The sequence below is a fragment of the Falco peregrinus genome, chromosome 13 (genome assembly GCF_023634155.1).
Source record: "Falco peregrinus isolate bFalPer1 chromosome 13, bFalPer1.pri, whole genome shotgun sequence".
NCBI classification, from domain to species: domain Eukaryota; kingdom Metazoa; phylum Chordata; class Aves; order Falconiformes; family Falconidae; genus Falco; species Falco peregrinus.
In genome coordinates, this window is record NC_073733.1 from 5,536,629 (window position 1) to 5,548,270 (window position 11,642).

At 46.5% G+C, this 11,642-nt stretch overlaps 1 protein-coding gene across 1 annotated transcript in view; it reads left to right on the top strand.

The window, feature by feature from the left end:
• The window catches only part of COL4A6 (collagen type IV alpha 6 chain), a 139,473-nt gene that overhangs the window by 126,056 nt on the left and 1,775 nt on the right, over positions 1–11,642 (top strand). Inside the window, exons 32-44 of the mRNA XM_055818145.1 lie at positions 256–319; positions 841–915; positions 1,322–1,429; positions 2,197–2,304; positions 2,730–2,801; positions 4,072–4,197; positions 4,564–4,680; positions 5,526–5,687; positions 6,630–6,728; positions 7,012–7,158; positions 8,865–8,981; positions 10,520–10,711; positions 10,943–11,229. Of these exons, the coding sequence (XP_055674120.1) occupies positions 256–319; positions 841–915; positions 1,322–1,429; positions 2,197–2,304; positions 2,730–2,801; positions 4,072–4,197; positions 4,564–4,680; positions 5,526–5,687; positions 6,630–6,728; positions 7,012–7,158; positions 8,865–8,981; positions 10,520–10,711; positions 10,943–11,229 (1,674 nt within the window). The remainder of the gene's footprint in view (positions 1–255; positions 320–840; positions 916–1,321; positions 1,430–2,196; positions 2,305–2,729; positions 2,802–4,071; positions 4,198–4,563; positions 4,681–5,525; positions 5,688–6,629; positions 6,729–7,011; positions 7,159–8,864; positions 8,982–10,519; positions 10,712–10,942; positions 11,230–11,642) is intronic.

The following is an 11,642-nucleotide window of genomic DNA, read 5'->3' on the forward strand; positions in this document are numbered from 1 at the left end:
CTTAAAATATCTTCATCTTCTCCAAGTGCTCTTAGGAAAATCCTGTGTTCTAATTGTTACTTCTGTAGCAAAGCAGGAGAAGCTGGCAGGATTTTTCCTTACAAAACTTCCAGATTGTTTTTGTTTGGCTCATACTGTTGAATTGCACTTTGGATAGTGTTTCTTCCTACATCTCTGTGGTCTGTTATCCCACATGACCCAAGCTTGGAACAGCAAGAATAAAAGCAAAGGCTATCTTTGGGGTTGTTTTTTCAGGGTTCAGATGGTATCACAGGAACACTTGGATTCCCAGGACCTATTGGCCTCCCTGGTCCAAAGGGTAAGGAATCTTTCATAGTGTCCATAGTCTTTCAGTATACACAGTCCTAATATTCATGACCAAAATGAATGAGCTGTGTTCTAGAAATGTCTGTTGCTCTCCAGTGACTGGTGCCGAAGTACACATCCCCTTGTAAGGGACTTAATTCAGACAAGACCAGTCCTAAGCTTAAATACTTTATGATCCTTTGAAAGTTTGGCCACAGCACTGTGTGAAGTGTGTTGGACTGTACAAGAGGCACCCTTTTCTCTCATCTCCTTGTGTCAAAAGTATAAAGGGCAGGATGTTATGGAATTACCCTTAAATGTTTGTCTTATCATGCATTTGCATGAGTGGATTTGCATCCATTGCTGTTTATAAGCATTTTCAAACTTGGGTACATCGCTTACTGTGTTTGTTTGCTCCATGGATTTGAAGTATAGACAAGGTTTATTTAATGAACAAGGCTATTAAGCAGCCCTGAAAACTGCTCTCCACAGTCACTTACAGAATGGCCTTCCCACTTTGCCTTTCTTTTCCAGGTGACCAGGGAGAGTCTGTTGGCATTCCTGGCATTGCTGGACCAAAAGGAGAGCGAGGGGACCCGGGATTCCCAGGTGAAGCAGCCCTTGACTGCTGACTTCAAGAACACAAAATTCTAGAGATTAAGCAGGATGGCTTTGCCCAGTTTGGGTATTTTTGTAACCTATAAAGTTGAATACTTTAGCCCTGTCCTGGAAGTGAGGTTTGAGGAGTCTTTAATCCAGGCAGGACACAAATCCGGATGATAATGAACATGTTTGAGAACAGACCGATTCTAACGCTGGGTCCCACTTCACTTCTTGCGGAGGAGCTTGTGAACTTGCACTGGTATTTGGCATCCAGGGAGTCCAGGCCAGGACCCAGAACATGTCTAAGCAGACACAAGTGCTACAGCCTCAACATAACATGTTTCTTATTCCCTTCATGCCTTCCTCCAGTTTGACTTGCGCTCTAGCACGTGGTATGTTTTCATCCTTTCAGGAGAGAGGGGGCGAGATGGATTCAAGGGTGAACCAGGCTACGCAGGAAACACTGGAGTAAATGGACTCAAAGGAGGCCCAGGAGATCTTGGCCAAGAAGGACCAGCAGGTACTGGACTAGGCATCCAAGTTCTGCAGTTCATGGTGTGACTGTGGAACAGCCTCACCTTGTTGTTCCCTTAGCCCTCGATGGCCCGTCTCAGCTGAGGCTTAAACAAGAGGGTTGACAAGAAGATGGGAATTTTCTTTGACACTAGTGTAAGGTGTTACCTTGTCCTCTTGTGACTGACCCTGTGGACCAACCCTGTGGTGAATCCTGCACAATCTAAAGGAATTCCTTTAACAAACAGGGAAGACCTCAGTTAGATACAAGCAGTAGCAGCTTCTTTGCAGCTGCTTGTGGCCAAGACTGCTCTACAATCTTCCATTGCAACATTTCTGTCCTTTCCTTCTGTAGAGCCAAACCTACCCAGAAGGATGGCTACTAGTGTCTTTGGGTCGTGTTGCAACTAGCAGGTAGATTCTCAAGCTGTTATCAAGATTAAAGGTGGGAAAACAGTGAAAGTTGTTATTGGAATATTTTATTTGGAAAACAATTTAATTAGTTATTCAGTATGTGAACGGTTCTAGTGTGTCCCTTGATGGATGATGAAGAATGTCATTGCTATGATTTAAAAAAAAAAAAAAGCTACCAAATAAGTAGTTTGATAAATGCTATGCTAGTAGTGGTAGTGAGGAGAGATTTGGATCTGGTTTTGCTTTATCTAAATAGTAGTTTATTCTTACAAGTTAAGTGCAGGAGGAGAAGCTGTAAGGTGGAGCCATGAGCTGTTCCAGCCCAGTGTAGTACAGGAACATTTTTCTGCTTGTTTTTAGGAATCCCTGGAAATGCTGGGCTGAGAGGAACCCCTGGACCACCAGGACCTCCAGGGCAGCCAGGATCTGTTGGATTCCCTGGAGCTCGTGGAACAGCAGGACCTAAAGGTATATGTGGAGCCTGCACATGGGAGGAGAAATTGGGTCAGAAAACCAGTGTTTCAGCCAAGTACATCACAGCAGGCAGGCAGCACTCTTATGTGTGGGCCAGCTGTGCGTGGGAAATCAGCTCATTTCTTGGCAATGTTAGCGCAGGCACCAGCTGCTAGAAATGAGCAGAGGAGTGGTTGGAAAGGGAGAGGCTCTCACTTGATTTGGTTCACTGATGGGTGTTCACTGAGGGTAAAAGTGGTGAGAGCAGTGGGAAGAATTTCCATGAAGGGGGGCCTGTGTGAAGGAAGATTTTTCATACTGTGTCCCCCTGTGTGTCAGGTTTCTGGGGCACGTTGTAGTCTCCATGAAACATCTTGTGCATTTCCACCTAACTGGATTATTTGCTTATTTGCTCACATACGTGTTTCCAATGTCTCCAGGATTTCATGGATTTCCGGGTTTAAATGGTCTGAATGGCTTGCCAGGCACAAAAGGATCTCCTGGAACACCAGGTAAAGGAAACTTGTAGTAGAAGTATCACAGCTGGGGAAATGCATACACTGGTCTATCATGAGAGCAGTGTTTCCCACAAAATCCCACTGTTTCACCCAGTTCTGGATTCAATTATAACCCACATAAAAACCACAGGATACTGAATGTGTATGAATAAATTCTTCTTAAATGCTAGTAAGAATAGGATGCAGCCTGTGGAGCTGAAGAGGCTTTTCTGGTGATGGTTCTCCTTGAATTCCTGAAGGACTGTGTCACTGCTGGAAAGCTGATGGAATAAAATCAAAACTCTTCCATTTCTAATGGATGTTTGATTTCAGCAGGGCAACACCAAAGGCTTGCTTTGAGTTAGGCTTAGCGATGACATGTTTCCTTACTGCTCATATCCCTCCATTATATGGAGCTCAAGAAAGGCATTAGAATCATTAAATCAGAAGCTGATTTATTTGATTAGGTTCTGGATTCTGCTTTTGGGAAGCTTGTTCTGGATTTTTTCATGTTTTTAACCATATGAAACGGAATGTGGTTCTGTTCTGCAAACTGTTTTACTAAATGCAGAGCGGTGGAGAAAGACCTTACCAGAGAGACTTGTTTAGTTACAGTCATCAGGTAAAGGAGCGCTTAAAATCTGTGGCAGACATTTTATGCATGAAATAGGACAACACAAGTCTTCATGTGTACAATTCAAACAATACTTGTTTGAAACGTTCTCTGTTAGAAGGTAATGATTTACAGCATATAGATCCTCCACAGTTTTTCATCTGAGCAAGCTGCTTAGTATTTACTTTTACCAGAGTGACATGCTGAACATCTCCCGGCAGCTTTTCCTGGAGCCTCTGCCCTGCACCACTTGTGCCTCAGTGTGTCTTCTGCAGTAGTCTGTGCGAACTGACCTCTCCGTGTCGGAGTGTGAAGCCCACTAGATTATTTAAAGACCAGAAAGTTGAGTCTATGTTGTGTGTTCTTGAGAGACACAGCATACGGGCTGTCAGGCAAATCCTGTTACAGGAGCGCTATGTTCATACCCTTGTGCAAGAGCTTGTGGAAAGACTAAAACAGTCATATGTTCCTCTCTCAGCACCTTGCAGATGGTTTAAATTCACTCTGCACAAGCAGCGTAGCACATGAGGCACCAGATCTCTTTCTGTTGCTCTACTGAAAACAGCAGAGAGTAGTAAATGGCTGGGTTTTTATTACAACTGTTTGTGTAATAATTTAACTGCTATTTGTGTGAATAGGCTCTCTTAATCTTTGTTAATCACATTTGATTAGGTCTAAGTGAAGCTGGACTTAAAGGCCCTGCAGGCCTCCCAGGTCCAAAGGGTGAAGAAGGGTCTCCAGGCTTGGGTAGAGGAGCTCTAGGATTCCCTGGACCAAAAGGCTCAGCTGGAGACATGGGTAAATATTGATGTTCTGGAAGCCCAGCAGGATGTATTGCAGCTCAGGTTAGTGGGCCGCATGGTCAGCAGTTACCAAAGAGAACTGAAGCCACAAAGGTGGTTAGTAATTTGACAGGTAAATGTTAAATCTGTGATGTGGCTATATATTTGAAAAACAGTTGGCTACACAGTTGCTACAGTGTCTATACATCTCCTAAGCAGCAGAATATGTATTTTTTCCCCTCATGTAGTGCGATGTCTTTCTGTTCTTCTCAATATAAACGCTATTCAGCCACTGCTTCTGTCCTGGTCTTTCACAGACATTTCTGTGAAGATCACTGAAGAACTTTGGGTACACTCTCTCATTTTGTATCTCTTCTTCTAGGTCCCCCTGGTCCTGTGGGACTGCCTGGCTTGCCAGGAACACCTGGAGCTTCTCTTCCTTCTGATATACGTGGGAGACCTGGGGATGCTGGCCATCCAGGAGCTGATGGGAGCTCAGGTATGAAGCGAGGCCTCTTAAGGAGAGTGGCCTAGCTAAGGGGATTTCTGTTTCTTTATGTGCTCCCTTTGAAGAGCTCAGAAGGGAAATGACTTGGATGAGTACTGACATTTAACAACCTGGGGTTTAGATCAGGGATCGAGAAAGAGGAGATCTGTTTTCAATTCCTACTAATGAATCCTGATTTGATTCAGCCTGTTATTAAAGCTCTCTAGTCCCATTCACCTGTTATAGTACTGAAGACAGACTTGGGCACTGAGGTGGGTACTTAAATCGAGTGTAGTGTGTCTTAATTGGGACACCAGCTCCGTTTTGGTATGTGGCTTCCACAGCTGTAATGATAGGCTCTGTGTGAAGTTTAGAAGTATGCTGTGTGAGCTGGGAGACAGCAAAGCTCCACTGCTACCTACAGGCACTTGCCATAGGGTCGACAGTAAGTGTAGTGTGAAAGATTTGTCGCAACAGCGTTGGTACCCGTTCAGTGTCTCACAGCCTTGTCGGAGAGGCTGAGAGTCTAGGCAATTCCCTGGCCAAGGATCTGAAGCCAGTGCTCTCATTCCCCTAGGGAATGCCCGGGTCACCAGGCTAGCCAGCAAGTGGGGCAAGGGCTGTGCTCAGGCCCACAGTTTGAAGCTAAATTACCGTGGTTAAAAGGATTTAAAAGCTTATGAGACCTAAGTGGATATAAGCAGGTGGGGTCTGGTTCTTTTCCTTCAGGAGGAGGACACCCCTGGAAATACAGACACCCAAATGATGACTGGCCTCTAGAAAGACACACTGGGGATAGCCCCAGCGTCTACTTTGCCCCAGGAGCAGACTGTGCTAATTACCGCTGTTGTCTCTAGGTCTTCCAGGTCCTCCAGGCCCACGAGGGCCCCCTGGCCCAGCTTCTGACCAAGGTGACACAGGCAATCCAGGTTTCCCTGGTGTTCTTGGCTTGCGAGGCATTAAGGGTGATGTGGGACCCACTGGTCCAATCGGACTCCCTGGAGCATCTGGATTCAAAGGTAATCTTGCCTTGAAAGGATCTAGGTGTGGTTTGGCCACTGTCACCCGGACAGTATGAACAGCTATGTGTGGTTAGTGTGACCTCACTCAGGTGTAAGCACAGCTGAGTTTGTTGCCTACATCTTCCCCCTTGGCCCACGCAGGTTTTATCTACTGACTCCAAAAGCAGCAAAGTGAGGCCAGCTCCAGGTGCTCTTCAGTGTGTCCCTAATGACTTTTTTCTCTTTCTGTTTTTTTTTCTGAGTGGGTGATGTCCACATGCAGTGGTGCTCTGCTGGTTGACTACCGTTGCCCACTTGCATATGCTGTAAAGGCGAAGGCTGCAGACACTGTTTCATCCCACCTATGGTGTATGCTCAGAGGCATAGTGTGGTGGATTTAGGCCTCCACAAGAGGCTAAGAGGACTGTAGGAATGAAGAGATCTTGTTCTGGGCTAAGGCAGGGAGAAGGTTGCTCTCTCTTTGGTCTGTGCCAAAGGAGACTAGAGGGCAGCTGCAAACAAGAACTCCAGTAGCAAGGTTTCAAACAAACCACACAGCTCAGAAGCCAGGAAAGGATGGAGAAGTGCTGCCAGTTGAAGAGCTGTTTGCTGTCTTTGTAGGCTGGCATATCCCCATCTCTCTATGCTGTGCATAGAGGTGGATTCCACACAGAAAAATGTGTACTCCTCAAACACCTTCCCTGGGTTACCCAGGGAAGGGGAAGAAAACTTTCAATAAAATGTAATTATGTAGCCGTGGGAGTTCTTGTCTTGAGGTTCTGCAGCCAGTCTGAATGTCAGAATGGCACAGAGTTCCTTAAGGGTTGCGGTCCCCTCCATCTCAGAGCTGAAATGCTGTTGCCATTGCTGCCATCGGTGTGTTTCTCAGTGTCCCAGGTGTGGGTCACCATCAGGACCCTATGCTTAGCCCCTGAGGTCTTCAGCTGTGTGTCTTTGCAGGTATAAGAGGTGAGCCTGGCCTTATGGGGATGCCAGGTAAAGATGGGCCAGTGGGGGATCCTGGTTACCCTGGGCTGAAAGGTGAAATGGGCCGTCGAGGTGAGTGCTGGAGGAATTGAAAAGCTGTAATACTTTATTGCACGTGGTTTGGGCAGGGGGGAAATTTCAGAGCTCCCTTCCTGGGCTTATTTGAGGGACTCTTTAGTTTCTTAGAGATTGAAATAACTTAGAAAGAGCTTGATGTACCACTTCTTACAAAGACAGCCAGTGCTGATGTACTAAGGCAGTCTTAATTTAGTGTACCTCTCCTTTGTGTCAGTATTATCATCAAAACCGTAAACTTTTTGTGGGTAACTTACCCTTCCATTTGCACCATGTGCAGGTCTCCCTGGCCGACAAGGGGCTCCCGGTATAACCCCACAGCCAGAAGAAGTCACAGCCCCTGCAGGCCTGCCTGGTCTGCCAGGAATTGATGGTGTCCCCGGCTTTGATGGAGAGCCTGGATTCCAGGGCCCAGCTGGAAAACCAGGTAAAAAGTACGCTCGGATCACTGAGTGGCCTTCTGGAAGAACAACACTGCTTTCTCAAATGCATTAGGAAGGTTTACATGTTTTTTCTAATAAAGGAAATAATTCCAGCAAGATGGATACCAATATCGTGTTTTATTATTACTAGAACGTATTTGATGAATTCTCTTCATGCACTTTTGCAGTGTTTTTAAATTAGATTTCCAGAATTAGGTGCAGCAGCCTGTGATGTAGCTGATATGGTACCAGCTTTGGTATAGCAGGTGGAATGGTCATGAAAATGATTCACCACTGAGACTGGAATTGTCGATGAGATACTGTAGCTGGAGAAGCGCTGGGAACTTCAGCCAGCACCACTGCGGTTCATATTGTTTGGGAAAGCAGCTTCAGTGGGTCCTGTACCAGCTGGCTCTCCTAGGCCCAGCACGTCCCCGTGATTCCTTTCCCAGCGCTGCCGTTAGGTGATTTTTAGGTGTTAGTATTCCCTTTTATTCACGAAAACTCCTAGAGCAGGAGCATCACTTAGCACCGGTCCTTCCCCCTGGATGCTATCCTGAATCCCACCGCAGCGAGCAGAGCTGCGTTAGTTCCTGGCTCCCCGTTGACAGTTCCTAACGTGAGTAAATGTGCAGGGAATAAAAGCTGAGCGAGCCTTGATTAATACTGGTCAGGCACTGGGGTAACAGGCGCTGCAGAGCACTGGGAAGTTCATTGGGAGATTACCCCTGTTTATACTCTTTCTAATACCTGACCTTTACAAAAGTTGTGCAAATATACACCCGTCTGTTTCCCAGTCACATGTTTCTTTACACTAATGTTTACCTTCCACATTACTGCTCAGCTGCTCGGTATCTGGTCCTGTGCAGTTGCATAACACCTTCTGTCTCTTTACACTGTTTTGTAATACTTTAACTCGTAACATCCTGAACACTTATTTTATTGTTGATTTATCCAATCCATGCCAGACCTTTCTGGTTTGGGGTCAGGACAGTCCTGAATGGATTCTAAAGGTCCCCAAGACCAGGCACCTCCTCTTATATCCCACTGAATTCTAAGCCTTTGTATTTTGAGCCCCCTTCGCTGCCCTGGGACTTTTTAAAAATTTGTCCGTCAGATGCTCACCATCAGATATCGGAGGGAGGAGGGGAAAAGTGAGTTTAGTTCAAGTCAGTGGCTCAAATTTTACATATTTAGGCTGAACATCAAGGCCAATTTTCTGGTTTGAAAAAAGGGTGAAATCAAGCAAAAGATGTGACTTCAAGTCTTAAGCAAAATTTCAGCAAGGTAGCTCAACTTTCTTCAGCTTACAACAGCTGGGCCGTTATACCAGAGGATTCTTGTTTTCACAGTGCAGGAATCTCAGACAGACATGAGAAGAGCTCACAGACTTCCACATCAAATGGGAACCTGAGTCTTAGTATGGGATGTGGCTTCAGACTTAAATCTGTAGCTTATCCCAGATCTCAGTGCTGCATTTTAAGCCTTGTATAACGTTCAGCTCCACCTCTTGATCCTTTAACAGACAGTCAGGTCGTGTGGAGTCCTTGTGCGGAGTTAGTTGGTTGCAGCCACAGCTGTTGAAGAGTGAGTTCTCAGCGTGGCTGCTGACAACGTATTTCTCTTCTGGAATATGATTGCAGGAGTGAAGGCTTTAGTATGAGGAAATAATGATGATTAAAATAATAATAATAATTGTATTTCATTTCAGGTGCAAAAGGTCTGCCAGGAAGATCTGGTTTGAAAGGACGTGATGGTTTGCCTGGATCACCTGGCATAGTTGGGGATCCAGGGCCTTTGGGTGCCCCAGGACCACAGGGATTTGAAGGTAATGTTATGATTTGGGGAGCACAGATCAGTAAGAAGCAATCGGTAGAATTCCATTTACCTACAGGTCCTGCAGAGACCCTCCCCAACACCCAGCCACCTTAGGAAGACCAGGGGATGGACATGGTCTTGTGTCTTGTATCTGCAAGGAAGTAAATTGAACCTTCAGCGAGGAAGGTTATGTCACATGTCATTGTTGTGTATCACTGCTGGTGTTTCCCTGGGTACAGTTCTGAACATCTTTTGGTTTTCATGTTTGGTGGATGTGGGACTTGTCTTGAAGATCTAAAAGAGCAACACAGTGTTCACAGTGAACACAGCTGTGAGGGCTGGATAGCAGAGGAAATGCAGAGTGAGAGAGAGAAGGTCTGGATTCTGCCACAGATTTGTTGTAGAACTTTTGGCCTTTCGTGTCAAAGGAATATCACCATGTAGAGAGCTATAGCAAGAAATAATTTACTAGCCTTTGGTTGGTGCTTTGAGATCCTCAGAATTACTGTACTGTGAGATATGTTCTAACAGGTTGGCACCAGAGTTGTTGGGCAAAGAAAGAAAATTGCGTGAGTTAGGAGATGGGGGTGTGGCACTGTGAAATGACTGCCTCTGGAACTGGCAAGTGGTCATTTCTATAACCACGGTCAGAGCTTGGGCGCCTTGTTTGTCGTGGTTTAACCCCGGCCGGCAACCCAGCCCCACGCAGCTGCTTGCGTGAATATCCCTGTGGGATTTATCTGCTTAAAGAAGTTGTAGAGATTGATCCCTTTTGTGGCATAGAAGCTGAAAATATTGAGTGCTGACGTAAGACCCCAAATTTTGGAACAAAAGTTTACAGAATTTAAGCAGTGTAACAACAATCTTTTTCCAATTTTAAAAAAGTTTTGCTCACTCCCTGCCACCCAGAGGGATGGGGAGGAGGATCGGAAAGGAATGTAAAACTCAAGGGTTGAGATAAAAGCAATTTAACAGGTAAAGCAGAAGGCACGCACACAAGCAAAGCAAAGCAAAGCAAGGTGTTCGTTCCCCACTTCCCACGGGCAGGCGGGGGCTCAGCCATCCCCAGGGCAGCCGGGCTCCATCACGCGTAACGGCTACTCGGGAAGACAAACGCCATCATGCCAAGTGTCCCCCCTTCCTCCTTCTTCCCCCGGTTTATATACTCAGCGTGACGCCATACGGTATGGAATACCTCTTTGGCTAGCTTGGGTCACCTGTCCTGGCTGTGTCCCCTCCCAATTCCCTGTGCCCCCGCAGCCCTCTGGCTGGCAGGGCACAAGGAACCAAAGGGTCCTTGATCTAGTGTAAACAAACCCAGCAACAACTAAAACCATCACTGTGCTGTCAACACTGTTCTCGCGCCAAATCCAAAACACAGCCCTGCACCGGCTACTAAGAAGAAAATTAACCCTGTCCCCGCTGAAACCAGGACATCATTGTACAAGGCCGATGCAAAGACAATGACAGCAATGCCAGAACTGGGTATAGAGCCAGCTGGTGTCCACACTGAGTGTTGGTAATAGTGACTCCTTTTCTGTCTTCTAGGTGTTGCTGGAAAGCCGGGCTCGCTTGGTTTGCCGGGAATGCCTGGTCGGAGCGTGGGTGTTGGATACACTTTAGTGAAGCACAGTCAGTCGGACCAAATCCCGCCTTGTCCCATAGGAATGAATAAGCTCTGGGATGGCTACAGCTTATTGTATGTGGAGGGGCAGGAAAAGTCACACAACCAGGATCTCGGTGAGTTGACGAATTCCCTCGGGCATGAACGATGTAGGCCCAAATCCCATTTCAAATGAGCATTCTTCGTTGGTACCGCTGGTGTTGTAGTAGAGGTGACAGAAGGCTGCCTGTCCAGAATCTGTGCTGGGAGCAGGGTCACTTGTGCCATCCTCCACCACTCGTGCCTGGTGTGTATGAGCTGGAGCGACTGGCAGATGCTTGATGTAACCACTTCTCCGATTTTTACAGGTTTTGCTGGCTCATGTTTGCCTCGCTTCAGTACCATGCCTTTTATTTACTGCAACATCAATGAAGTGTGCTACTACGCCAGCCGAAACGACAAGTCCTACTGGCTCTCCACCACTGCCCCTATCCCCATGATGCCCGTGGACAGCGCTCAGATCCCGCAGTACATCAGTCGTTGCTCAGTGTGTGAAGCACCTTCCCAGGCGGTGGCTGTGCACAGCCAGGACATCACCATCCCACAGTGTCCCCTCGGCTGGCGCAGCCTATGGATAGGATACTCCTTCCTTATGGTAAGGATGCTATTGCTAATGCAAATGCAGCTTTAAACGCTTCTGGATCTCCTCTCTGATTAGATGCCTGGGACTGTGTTCTGTGAGTTGCTTACAGGGAACTGGAGCCCTGTCGCTTTTCACCCCAGCGCACTGGTGCTTTATCAGCTGGCCCGCTGTGGGCTTCCCGAGTCCGTTCCCATTTAGCTGGCCACCTCGCCCCTGCTGCTGGCGCTCAGCGGTAGCATTGACGCAGTAGTTCTGTATTGCTACATACAATATATAAAACAGATACTTTGTTCTTCAAACCTTTAAATGTGGAAAACACTAATTAAACGACTGGGTTGTCTTAATCTCCTCTCCCAGTGGAAAAAGCATTTTCTGTTGCACTCTCCTAGAAGCTCATTAGTATAAGATTGTTAGAAAAATCTGAA